Source organism: Mus caroli, unplaced genomic scaffold (assembly GCF_978045245.1).
Source record: "Mus caroli unplaced genomic scaffold, Mus_caroli_1 scaffold_3, whole genome shotgun sequence".
Lineage (NCBI taxonomy): Eukaryota > Metazoa > Chordata > Mammalia > Rodentia > Muridae > Mus > Mus caroli.
Window position 1 is genome coordinate 124,703,550 of NW_028227258.1, and position 13,975 is coordinate 124,717,524.

General features: G+C 39.3%; 1 protein-coding gene across 3 annotated transcripts in view; it reads right to left on the bottom strand.

Annotated features, from left to right (window-relative positions):
* Positions 1-13,549, bottom strand: part of Afg2a (AAA ATPase AFG2A) — a 172,075-nt gene extending 158,526 nt beyond the window's left edge. Inside the window, exons 1-7 of one of the 3 annotated variants that reach the window (XM_029474938.2) lie at positions 13,286-13,549; positions 9,212-9,333; positions 7,602-7,759; positions 3,727-3,785; positions 1,561-2,205; positions 660-789; positions 223-279 (exon numbers count right to left, since the gene is read on the bottom strand). In XM_029474938.2, coding sequence (XP_029330798.1) covers positions 223-279; positions 660-789; positions 1,561-2,205; positions 3,727-3,785; positions 7,602-7,759; positions 9,212-9,333; positions 13,286-13,445 — 1,331 coding nt within the window. In that variant the 5' untranslated portion in view covers positions 13,446-13,549. Of the gene's footprint in view, positions 1-222; positions 280-659; positions 790-1,560; positions 2,206-3,726; positions 3,786-7,601; positions 7,760-9,211; positions 9,337-13,285 lie in introns of all 3 variants that reach the window. The other 2 variants (XM_021157763.2, XM_029474939.2) reach the window with 2 other exon arrangements.
* Positions 13,550-13,975: the final 426 nt, after the last annotated feature.

Below are 13,975 nucleotides of genomic sequence, written 5' to 3' on the forward strand. Positions count from 1 at the left end.
TGGCAAAGACACTTTGGAAATGATCCCAGGAACTGACAGGTTTTATGTCATTTAGTAGTTCTTTATCAAGCACTAGACACAAATAGATTAGATAACATTGCCTTAAAACTCCCATCAGTCTCTAAGGCCATCACTATCTGTGTTACTTATCTCTGCATAAAGTGCTACTATTTTACTTAAATAGAGTCTCAGAGATTCCAAAGCATCAAATATTAACAATACCGTAGAGTAGCTTCAGCAAATATCTGGCGTAACCTTGCTTCAGTCTCACCATAGAATCTATAATGAGGAAGAAAAAAAAAAAAAGTTCATGTACTCTTATTGTTTATAGATTTTTTTCTATAAAAGATAGTCTGAATTTTCAAGCATTTCTAAAATACTTAAAATTACTTTCAAAATTATTTTCAAATTTTGTGTGTATAAAATTTATAAAGTAAATTTAGAAGAACATGTATAATCACAAAAACATTTAAAGTATGAGGTCTGGCTAAGCACATGGATAAAATCACCCTCAGGAAAAAAGGGCAAATTTAAAATACTCCAAAATAGTTTAATGCATGAAATATCTTGTTGGAATACAACACAACTGTTTTAAGGAGCCACATCTGAGATATATAAACTTAGTAATGTTAACTTTACTTACTGAGTCATATACCTACTTGCTTATAATTTCAGGACCATTAATTACAGAAACATAAGCTCCAACTTCATTAGCAACAGCCCTAGCAATCATCGTCTTTCCGGTACCTGGAGGACCATAGAGTAATAACCCTCTAGGTGCTGGAATTCCTACAAGAAAAAACAAACAAACAATGCATTCAGTATGATTATTAATGTTCTTGCTAAAGTGCCATACAACTCCCAGTGTAAATTATAAATGGGAATTTGCCTTGTACTACACTACAAACTAAGAATCATCCCTTTCCCTACTTCCCAAAAGTGTACTATCTACTGCAAACTCTGAGCCCCATTAGTGACTTTCCTTTTCTCTACAGACCACAAACCAAGGGAATCATGTACATTTTTGGGTTTTGTTTTTTAAAAACAGCCTTTGTCTTGCCCCAAGTAGCACAATTTAGTAATCAGAACACAATTACTTCCAACTTATATTCTTAAGAAATACAAACATCACTAGCAAATATAAATCCATGAGTTCCTTTTACAAACATAAAAGTTTATGAGAAAGGAAAAAAAAGGGGGTAATACATAAATCACTTGCTTCAAGATAGACACACAAAGAACTACATTTCCTAGTAAGTTTTAACTAAACCATGACTATCTTTGGTTTATTTCTTTAGGCATTATGTTATCTAACATAGCAAGATACTTTTTGAGATACAGTCCACCAACAGTAGATAATATGCTCTCAGAAGATTCACCTGCCACTCACACAACTTAAAAGACCAAATACTGCAAATAAGTCATTTCACTATCATGTCCCAAAGCAATTAACACTTGACTAAAGAAATAAGGACAGGAAGGTTAGAAACTACTTAAGCGTAAAACTAAATGTTTTGAGTTTGAACAAAACATGAATACAGAAAACTGAAGGTGATTTACCATAACTCTTGAAAAGTTCAGGCTGCTTGAGAGGCAATTCAATTATTTCTCTTATTGCTTTCAGCTGACTGTTTAAGCCGCCAATCATGTCATAAGTTACTTTGAACTGACTGTCTTGTTCTTTTGAATTTGTACAAATTTTTCGAAGATTGATTCTTGTTGTTGAAGAAATAAAATAGAAAGTGTCAGTATTGCTCTTTGTCCCTGCACTAACAGGTTTTAGTAGTTTCTCTTCACTGACAGGTTGTGTATTTCCTTCTTTGGGTGAGTCAAAACTACACTTAAGACCTGTGCTTTCCTCTAGTCCAAGTCCACTTCCATCCCTAGGGCTCTGTGTGACATCCAACAAAACTTCAGCAGCTTTATTCACAGTTCTGTCATTAGTGGGTTTACAGGGAGTACTCTGTGATGACGGGCTCTGAGGTTCTTTCAGATCTAACTGGCTTAGCTGGAAGGATAGATCCACATCACTGCTTTCCATGCTAGAATGTTCAGAGGCCATTCCCTGGGCATCAGTGCCAGAGGCGCTCTGAGGCTTTCCCAGTGTTGTGCCATCTGTCCCTTTCACTTGCAACACTTGTAACTTGCAGAGTCGTCCATAGAATGTACAGTATAGAAAGTTGCCTGGTAAAACAATCTTGCCATCTAAAAAACAATTGATTAAATATACGTTAGCATAATTTTTCCCAATTAACTTTTTTGTTTTTGTTTTTTTGGTTTTTCGAGACAGGGTTTCTCTGTGTAGCCCTGGCTGTCCTGGAGCTCACTTTGTAGACCAGGCTGGCCTTGAATTCAGAAATCCACCTGCCTCTGCCTCTCAAGTGCTGAGATTAAAGGCATGCGTCACCACCGCCGGGCAATTAACATTTTTAATAGCAATGTATTTGCTATTAACAAAACCAGAACACTAATAAAAGTAACTGTTACAAAAAATAGAGGGCATATATCACACAGTATCAGCTGTATAAAAAAGATCATTCTTTTAAATCCTATAGGTCAGTAAATCCAAAAATCTTATAACTCATAGCAACAAAAGTCCATATTTACCAAAAAGCTAAATTTAAATGGCATACTCAAACCAACACTGCAATGTTCCTCATTAGAAAATGTACAAGCACAAAGGTTAAAAAGTCTCAGTTCAGGCACTCATGCGGTATATAGACATATGTGCAGACAAACTTTATTACACATACAGTCAAAATATTAAAAGAAGAAAAAAATGTCTCAATTCTAAGGCTGTGGAGATGGCTCAAATAGTAAAGTGCTTGCTGAGCAAACACAAGGACCTGAGCACAGATCCCTAAGTATCCATACAAAATCCAGGTATACTGATGCAGCCCTGTAATCTCAGCAGAGACAGGAGGATGCCTGTCTAGCTTACCCCATGAACCAGATTCGGTTGAAGAATCTTTTTAATAAACCAAGAAGGTAGAGACTGAAGTACCCAATGCCAGCCTCTGGCCTTCATGTACACTCGAGCACAAACATGCATGCACACAAGTAGGGAGAGGACTGAAGTCCTGAGTCAATATGTATTGCTGACATGGGCACAGCCATGACAAGGACTTCAAAGCCTCAAACCCACTGTACATTAGCAAAGCTGTTCCCCATATGGAGCAGGCTCACAAGGATAGCAGAGCTTTCCTGAGGGGTTGGAGGTGGTGGTGGAGGGGGTGTCTTAGTGCAACTATATACAAAAACTAGCAACCACAGCTTCCTCTTCCTCCCATGTTTATAACCTAAGACCAGCAACCTACAGACACGTCTTACTCAGATTAGCTAACCCCTCCCTCTTTGCTATACCTAATAAACATGCTGAGTGTTCCTGTCTGCTGGCAGTAGTGCATGCCACTTCACCAGAGTAAGCATACATGCATCTGACCCCAGTTTTTCTGTATCTGTCTCTTGTGTTTGTCTTTTCTTCATTCCCTCACCCTCAGGTAGAGTGTCAGGACTCAAGTCATTGGGACACAATACATGCACATCCCCAAACATTGAGGGGGCAGTCATATACACACACAAATAAAACTTCAGTTCTATCACCAGCTTTGTCTTCAAATAGGTATTGAGAATATCCCCTTAGCCATTTAAAAATGATTACAAGCACCTTTTGCTGCTCATTTACCACTTAAAACTGAGGGAAACAATTTAAAATACTAGTCTCACCTAGTTTTCTCAGAATACAACCAGTCAGTTCTTCTTCATTAATTTCCTTATCTTTGTCACTACAGAAAAAAAAAAAAAAAAAAACAGAAATCATCATGAGGTATACTAAACCACGAAAAAAGTGCCAAGCATAGTTATATTGTAGACTAATAGAACAATTTTTTTAAAACCCGAAAACAAATGATTTACCCAATTTTGGTACTGACTTACACTTTTCAGATACATATTACTTGCAGGAAAATATCTTCAGTTTGATGCTATAAAAGCTAAGGTCAGGGGCTAAAGAGATGGCTCAGTGGATAAGACCACTGACTGCTCTACCAGAGTACCTGAGCTCAATTCCCAGCAACCACTATAATGGGATATGATGTCCTCTTCTTGTGTATCTGAAGACAGCAATAGTGTACTCACTGTTATAAAATAAATAAAAATAAACAAAATGAAAAATAAAAAAGAATTTAAAAATTAAAAAAAAAAAAAAAGCTAAGGTCAGTGATCTTTCAACACATAGGGTAATATCCATTAGAAGACCATGAAACCATAAAAACTAATCCCATATGAAATGTGAGTATACACTGCAGAGAGATGGTAAATACTGCTTTGTAAAACATGTTCTCATACAAATATATTTCACGTACAGGTAAATACACATGTGTATATGTATAGCTATATCCATCTATTTAGGTACACACATAAACACACATACTGTACATAAGTTATAATCAGGAGGATATTTATTTCTGTGTGATGTCAAACACATTTGAAAAACACTTGCCTAAATGAATCATTCCCTTTCTGAACTTGCCTAGCACAGAAAAAGGTTTTTGTCCTTAGCTACTTTCATTCCCTTTATGTAATTTACACATTAGCTCTTCAGAAAAATCAAATCCTACACAGTACATCACCTGAAGAGATACAAACAGGAAGGAAAAAAAGTACTGACTGCAATGGAAATTGATTCTGAGAGACTTGTCATAGGAAAAGATAGGGCTCTTATATTTGAGTGCTTGGTCTCCAGTTGGTAGAACTGTTTGGGATCTTCCTAGTAATCAGTGTCTCCAACACGAGAGTTGTGTGTAGGAAGTACAGGAAGTGGGATCATCTAAAATCACTGCTCTTATTTTTAAAAGCTTGTTCCTTGGTTTAAAAGCAAATTCCTTAACATGTCTGATGCTCCCGTTCTCTGCAGCAACACAAGCAGAATGTTACCTGAGCTAGTATCACTCACTATCTTCTTAGAGATACGTAGCTGTAAAATTCCTCCCTGGGAATGGTGAGGTTCTTGAAGCTTCAAAGCCCACCCCCATGACATTGTCCTCTAACAAAGCCACACCTCCTAGTCCTTCCCAAACAGTTTAACAACTGGGGACCAAGCATTCAAACACATTCTTAGTCAAACTACCACACGTATATGCATCTGATATATAAAATGGATTCTCAACATTATATTCTTTACTTTTCCTCTATGCTTTTCAATGTTTATTAAGTGGCTATTTATTTATAGGAAACAGGAAAGTTTCTTGTCGTTCAAAGTAGGCAGAGGGATAATGCCAAAGCACAAGCTCAGGAAAAAAAAAAAAAAAAAAGAAAGGAAGAAAGAAAAAGAAAGAAAGCCAATTTTAACTCAGGACAACCAGAAAATGTTTTTTGGACTCTTACATAAACATTCTCTATATTATCACTAAGCTGGTATTAATTATCAAAAGGTACTGTCATTAAAATAAATTTGGGTCCGACTTTCATCAGCAATCAATCTAACTTAAAATGTATTAATTATGTACAAAAGGATAGGTAAGACCCTTTATTCACCCTTCAGTAGGAGCTATTTAGAACTACTGGTAGCAACAGCTCTTTGTTTTTACCAGGTTAAACGCTTTTGCTTGAGCTATCAAAATTAACAATTATTTCTTGAGCTGCTTGCAGTGGCACATACATGTACTCAAAGGGATGAGGCAGGAGTAAACTAGCCTGGGCTTTATAAAGTTAAACTGCCTCAAAACCACAAATAAGTAAAAAACACCGGAGAGATGGCTCAGCATAAGACAGCAGAATGTTCAGCCATAAATGGGACACATATACCATCTCTTCTCCCAAGATCATTGTGAAAGAAGTGGGTATAAAGAATGTAAGAGCCAGAGACAGTGGATACAAAGAAGCAGTGTCTTTAGAACAAGACCTGCAAAAACCAAGCCACATCAAATCCCAGCAGAGAGAAGGATCTGGGCACAGAATCCCACCCCTAGACCTGGAGCTAAGAAGGAAAACAGCTGTTAGCTGCTAGGAAAATTCAGTTTTCTATAGAGTGTAGACTCTGGTTGGTCATCCAAGAACATGTGGGCACCACAAATTAGTCTTGACAGGTTTAAAAAAAAAAAAAAAAAAAAAAACAAAGTTAGGTGGGCAGGGAATGAGAATGGGGTCTAAGGGAAGAACATGGCTGAAACACATTGTACTCAGTTCCCGAAAGAATTAACAACAACAAAAATCTTTAAAAGTTATCAAACTGTTAAGACATTTTAGAAAATGCTGATACCAAAAAGGAAAAATAATTTGTAGTAGTTTTTCAACTAAAGGTACTACTCTAGATTAATTTCTCTGGGTTATGTGGAATACAAATATTGAATGTGCAGACATCCATACTATTTTTCTCTGTTAGCCACTAATCCTTATTTCAACATTTTATTTAGCCTTTCGCAGCAGACTGTGACTCAATGTAGACTTAGTTCTTTATCTTGCTAAAATATTTCCATAGGGTTATTTCTCATTAAGAAAATAATTTTTATATGCTTAATTATAAAAGTATTTGACATGTTCATATTGGAATAAATATGCTTCAGTGGCAAAGAGGAAAAAACCCATTTCTTATCTAGTCACAATATGCTGCTACTCTTGTGATAACTTTAAGTGCCCTGATTTAATTGCAAGTTAAGATGAAACATTGCTGTATATTCATCAGTTACAATCCCTTCCATTTAAAATGTCAGGGCTACTTAACAGAGTCCACGATTATATCCACCCATTCAGCTTATGCTATCTTACATAGTAGATGACTAACATATGTGACTATCATGGACTCAAAATGTAGCTGTTAATGGGATTAATAGTATGTGCAAAGCCCTGATTTCCATCCAATACAAAGAAGAAATTTTCCAGTATCTACAGGCAGCATCAGATGGATCATCAAAGGCCAGAATGGGCTATATAATATAGTAAGACCTTGTCTAAAACAAACAAATGATCTAGAAAAAAAAAGGGGGGGGGGGTGGTAAAATACCTTCCCAGTAGCTTTTAAAAATTATGTATTAAAATAATATTTTACATATAGTGAGCTAAATAAAACTTGTAACAATCCATTTCATCTGTTTAGAAAAAGCAAAATCACTGGGCGGTAGTGGTGCATACCTTTAATCCCAGCACTCAGGAGGCAGGCGTAGGCAGATCTCTATGAGTTTCAAGGCTAGCCTGGTCTATAAAGCAAGTTCCAGGATAGCCAAGGCTACACAGAAAAACCCTGTCTCAAAAAAAGAAAAAAAAAAAAGGAAAAAAAAAAAAAGAAAACAAACAAACAAAATTGAACACATTTGTACCTCTTATTACATTCCTTTTTTTAAAAAAACCTATTTATCTTATGTGTATGAGTGCTTTGCTAGCATGTCATGTCTATGCACCACATTTGTGGCTAATAGAGGGCATTGGATTCAACTTTGGAACTAGAACTATGAATGACTGTGATCCATCATGTGGGCGCTGGGAACTAGACCTGTGTCTCTGCAAGAACAAGGACTCTTAACCAATAAGCCATATCTCCAACTCCATCTCAATACACTTCTACAGGCAGCTTTGAGTTAGACAGTCACCAAAGAAAAGGGACAAACCTCAGCGCCAAGTCCATTTCCTGAGCCTGCAGCACAGCACCCAAAAGAGGCTGGACCTGGATGGTCTCACCAGCTCTCACACCCACATTCTTCTGTGCCATTTCACTCAAGCCAACCTTGCCTCCAGGAAATCCTGCAACTGGCCAGGCTGTATAAACCTATCCAGAGAAAGAAAACAGCAATATTAGAAAACCAGTATATATAATGCCAAATTTATATATTACATGTTAAGCACATCTAATACATAAAACATTATTTCCAAACAGTATCTGAAGCAAACTGTTATGGGATAAATTGCAGTTCAAAAAAAGCCATAAAATTAAATCTTATGTAAGTTCACCAATTATTTGTAATGAACTATTACATTTTCTGTGAAGATCACAAGAGTTCATAGTGAGATGAGGGAAGGCAGATTTTTAAAAGCAGACAAAGACATTAAATGACGGTAAGGTAAGAAGCAAAGGAGAAAACATTAAAAGCAAGGTAACTTACAATGCAGGTAACCTGGTACTTCATACCCTTGATGCACTGCCAACAGTATAGGTCTCTTTAATGCCTGCGTCTTGGAACTGGAGATGGCTTTGTCTGTAAAGCACTTGCTATCCAAGTATGAGGATCTGAGTGTGACCTCCAAAACCAATAAAAAAAGCCAACCATGTGGCTCACACTTGTAATCTCAGTGGTGAGGAGGCAGACAGTATGTTTCTGGGGCATACAAACCAAACACCACAGACGTATCTATGAGTTCCAGGCCAAGTAACAGACCCCAGCTCAAAGAGCAGGGAAAGTGGGGCCTAAGAAACATCTGAGGTATCTATAGGTGTATGAAGACATGTATACAAACATCTCCCACAGATGAAGTAAGTTAAAAAAAAAAGTTAGGGCAGAGGCAGGAGTTGGTAACAGGACAGAGAGCCAAGCAGCTAAAAATCTGGGGAAAATTCTGGTCTTGGAAGTCTTCAAATTCCACATGACATCAAGAGAAAGAAGTATAGCCAAACCCAGGAGAATAATAAATATTTGTATGAAGGGCAAGTGCTCTTCTTACCTAAAAAATCCCATTTCTGCAGAGAAATATGTTTAGCAGATTAGAGAAACAGAACGGGGAGGGATATGCATCACTACCTCCTTGAAGAAAAAGACCCTTTCTCTGGTATTTGAGTGACTACTATGTACATGACAGTCATGTTGTCTTAATTATGTACATATGCATATGTGTGGTGAGAGGGTATGTGCTAGAGTTATAGGCGATTGTGATACCTGACGTAGGTGCTGGGAACTGAGCTCAGATCCTTTGGAAGAGCAAGCAGTACATTCGTAACTGCTGAGCCACTGCTCTGGCACTCATATGACTGTCTTTTATAATACACAATTTTTTTGTGGGTTTTTTTTTTTTTTTTTGAGTCAGCAAGATGGTCCAACAGATGATGACACTTGCCAGCAATCCTGATAACCTGTTGACCCTTGAAATGGACGTCACAAAAAGAAAGAACCAACTTTTGATCCACAAATACAATTAAAAAGTTCTGTTCACTGACTCCTACTTGTATTAAAAGTTCAGACCACTATGATTTCAAATGTTTGCAAAGTAAAAGGATAAGGACTTTTACCTCCTGCTTTCCATCCAAACTGGTAAGGAGCACTGGCCGACCTATACATATGTTTGCAGACTTCATAGTGTTAAGTCCAAGATGAACAAGGGAATTCTGGAATGTCTTAGGAACTTTGCCATCTACTATAAAAAAAGAAAGAATTTATTTTATACTATTTTATAACTGAAATGAAAGCATTTTTAAAAGAGTAAATGAAAATCCTATGTTCACATAACTCCATCAATGAACTTATCCAGAAGAAACTTTTTTTTAAACAAACTAAAGTGAAGCCAAATCTCTTTGAATGTTTACTGGCAATGTATGACTATAACCTATAAAGTTTAAAGTGAAGGAAAAAAAAAATCTCTTGGTTCACTAACAACATATTTGTAGCTGGATGGTGGTGTCATATGCCTTTAATCCCAACTCTTAGGAGGCAGAGGCAGGCAGATCTTTGAGTTCAAGGCCAGCCTGATCAACAGAGTGAGATCCAGAATAGCCAAGGCTACACAGAGAAACCCTGCCTTGAAAAACAAACAAAACAAAAACCAAACAAACAAAAAACCCACAACACAAAACCAACAACCAAAAACCAAAACTTACCTGTCGCTGGGGTATTGACTCAGAGGTATAGCACTTACCTAACATGGCCAAGGCCTTGTGATCTATCCTCAGCACTATCAAAAACAAACAGCCACAAAACTAACTATACTTCCCATGGTCTCCATGCTTTCTAAAGAAAGATTCTGAGTCAGCTACTAGGTACCAAAGACTTCCATTAAGAACTGGCATATCCATTTGGCTCTGGAGGCTTGCTTCCACCTCAAAACCTCTAAAAACCTCCATATCTCCCCGTTAATGAAGATCGTGTACAAATTTCTATCCAAGTCCTTGTTTCCCAATATATTATACAGTTCTCTGCTTAGAGGATCCAAATCAATTCAAGCTCTCCACAGAATTCTACCAGTGCTTATTCCTCCGAGAATCTACATTTAGTGTCTGCATGCATGTGGCAGTAAGAGGTCACTTTAAGGAGTCCATTTTTTCCTTATACCATGGCAGGCTCCATGCACATTGTCACTGGTCATCTTCGTTCACAGCAACAGTCTAGAGCAGGTCACATTACATTCAAAAGAAAGCAGTGAATGCATACATGAACTTACTGTTTTCTGCTCTGACTATCAATGCGATGTGACTAGTTCTCTCAAGCTCCTGCCACTGTGACTTCCTTTGATGATGAACTACAACCTGGAATTATGAATATGAGCCATAACAAATCCATTCTCCCTTAAGCTGCTTTTGCAGGTATTTGATTGCAGCAATGGAAAGAAAACTAGGACAGTCTCCCCATACATTACAAGTATGTACCACCACACCATAGCTCTGTGTTTAATGTGTTGAGACAGGGTCTCTTACTCAATCAGAAAGAAGTTTGATAGCTTTTGGCTAATCTGGGCCAGTGAGCTCTCTAGCTCCAATTATTTAATTACAAGATATACTGCCATACTTTGTTTTTCTCATGGGTTCTGGGGATTCAAACACAGGTCCTTTTACCCACTGAACTATCTCCCCAGCTCCCACACCTAGCTTTTTACATGGCTGATAGCTGAACTCTGGTCCTTAAAATCTTTACCTACTAAATCATTCCACTAGCCCATAAAATCAATTTCAATCAACCATCCACCCTTGCTCTATCACCTCATGGAGTTTTATAATCTAACAGGATGAATTATTAAATGAGTACAGAAAACTGTATAGTGACAAACTATAATTATACAATAATAGAATACTGAGGGACCTAGCAAAGCCTATTATGTGTGATCTAACCTAATTTGGAAGAATTAGAAACTGCTATTCAAAAAAGTGCTGCTAACATTCAGGTATGGAGGAAGATGAAGAAATAACTAAATTGGAAGAGAATTTGTATTTCTCAACAGAAAAAAAAAAACACATACAGAAATGCTGAGGATAGACAGGAGCATGATGCATCCTTCAAAGACTAAGAAGGTTGCTTAAGGAAGGCCAAAACCATCTGCATCAAGATACTGGTCATAACCCTGACAGCAATGGAAGCCCATAGGGATTAATAGTAGGACCATGACAAGATTTTTATTTTAAAAAATCATGCTAACTATAAAGTAGAAAAAGAGTAAGAAAACAAAAGTGAGAACAGAGAGAGCATTGTAGTAGTTTAGGTAGGAGACGATGTTGTTTGAGTTGTTGAGAAGCAGCAGGAATGCTAAGAAGAGGAATACAGAGACTATCTGGATGATACACAACATCAGCAATGGAACAGACACTGATGAGGGAATGGGTGGCATTATGCCTGACTCCTAGGTTTCTGAATTTTGTAAGGACTAACTTGCATTACTGGAAGAAGACAATGGCTTAGGAAGTTGATTAAGTGACTCTGAAATTAAGGGAAGGGGTAATGGACAATGCTATTCAAAATATAGCGTACAAACTACTTGTTACTAGTTCATAGTAAGGTTAAGTACGAAAAAAAGCACTTAGAAACTTTTACTGCAAGCAGATAAATGTTTGTGTCTGTGAACCCAATAAATTACATTATTCTGCTTCTTAAACTTTTTCTAATTACACTATCTTATTAAAGTGTCAATCTGTGACTTACTAAACATTTTTAACTTTGCTACATAAAATGTTTGAGAAATCATGACGTAAAGCACAACTTAATCAAGACTCAAAAATAGTATGCTGTACAAAAATAAAATCAAAATTGATGAGAATATAAATGGGAAACTTAGCTTTGGATATTCTTGCCTTAAAGAATATTTAGAGAAGAAAGAGGGTATCAGACTTAAACTTGAGAAACTTCAGTATTTCAGAATCAGATGGAATAGGGTAAACCCACAGAGAAAATAACTGCCAATGCACATGGAGAAAAACTAGGAAAGTGTAACGGTAAATAAAATAAGTAGGAAGATGTTTTGAGGAAGAAAAGATTAATACTGGCAAAGGCTACAGAGTCAAAAGGCAAGTAATAAAAACCAGCCACTGGATTTGACAACACGGAGACTATCTGTGACCATTACAAAGGCAGTGCCCAAGAGACCATGGCATGGAAATTGTGGTATGTGACTGACAAGCATGCAGAGAACACTCCATTTAGTGAGTAGACAATTAAAAGGTACAGAGAGGGGGTGGCGGGAAGACACTGTGAAACCTTTCCTGTGGTGTAAGGCAGTAGAGAATTGACATGTGTAAATGACAGTGGGAAGGAACTACTTGAAAAGCTGTTGAATCTGCAGAACAGAACAAGCTGTATCCTGATTATTGCTAAGGCAGATTAAAAACCCTGTGCTAATGCTAAGACAGTCTTGACAGTCTTTCTGGACACAAAAAACCATGTCCCTCGTTAGTCTGCTCCACTTTTCAGAACCACTACACATCATACATGCTAAGGTTTACCAAGTAGCTCATTTTTCAGACGTGAAGTCTGTCCATTCATCAAGCCAACAAAACTCATCTCAGACAAATAGCTCCGGAATCAAAGAGCCCTGTACTCAACACGGCCTCTGCCAGCCAGTGGTGCCTGGGTACCTGATATGCGACCCCGTTAGCCTTTTCTGATCTGTGAGATGGGGACCTGACCTTTCCCTACTCATTTTGACCACAGTTTCTGTGAAAATCAGAGGAGCGGCACACGTGACGGGATAACTTAGGACTAACACCAGGGTGCGACTAGTCAACAGCAGTAACTAAACGCTGTCGTTGTCCCTACGGCCCCAGCGCGGTGAGGCAGTTCGCCTTCATCGTCACAAGTTAGCGTTTGAGCACAGGCTAGGCTCACTAGGTAAGAACCGTTTTTGCCGGGCTGACTGCACAGTGAGTCTCCAAGGAGCCAAGGCCACCTCGAGGGTTGCTAGTCAAGGTCCCGTGGCGTACGCCATCGCCAGTGCTCCCGAAGTACGTATGAAAGAGGAAAGAGCAAAAAGGCAATTCTCAACTTTTTGCAAAGAGGGCCGGGCGGGCGCCTCGGGCCGGGTCCGCGGGCTCCCGCGTCACGCCCACCTCCACACGCCGCGCTCCCCTCAGGCGCCTCAGCCCCGCCGCTGCCCGCGCTTTCCTCACCTTTCTCAAGGAAGTTGGTCACCACCAGCATCCCCGGCGCCGCCGGGCTCGGCTGGGCGAAAGGAGTCGAGGTCCCTGAGCGGGACGGAGCCGCAGAGAGCGAGGGCGAGGCGCCCTCCGAGCCCTCCTTCTGCCGCTTTCGGTTCTTCTTGGAAGACATGACCGCAGGCTGTCGGAGAAAAGCAGCCCCGAGCCGGCTCAACGTGCGCGGCACGGGGATCAAACTTCCGGGTCAGAGGTCAGCGGCGCGGCGCGCACGCCGTAATGCTCCGCGTAGAAGCGCCCCCCACGAGGCGGAGAGCGAGGGTCTCGCAAAACACCGTTTCGGAAAGGAAGACGGGCTAGGCGTAGGCACCGCCGTTGACGTTATGAACCCTTGAAAAGTGGACTTCGGCTGTTCCGCTGCTTTGCCTAGTCCCGAAGCGAATGTGGTTGGGCTTAAAGTAACAACAACAACAAAAATAAAATCCGAAAGTTTCTCCTCTCTGCTCCAGACCCGTCGAGGACAGTCAGCTCCACTAAGCTCTCTACCAAATGACAAGTCCAGCTCACGCTTAGCGGGTGGCGACACGTTTCGAGAGTTTACGGTCGGCCCTCCTCCCAGGGAAAAGGGGCGGAGCGAGCTCCGGAAGACGCCTGAGCGTGTTCGCCGCGAGATGGGGCGGGGCGATCGCCGGAAAGAGGTGAGGT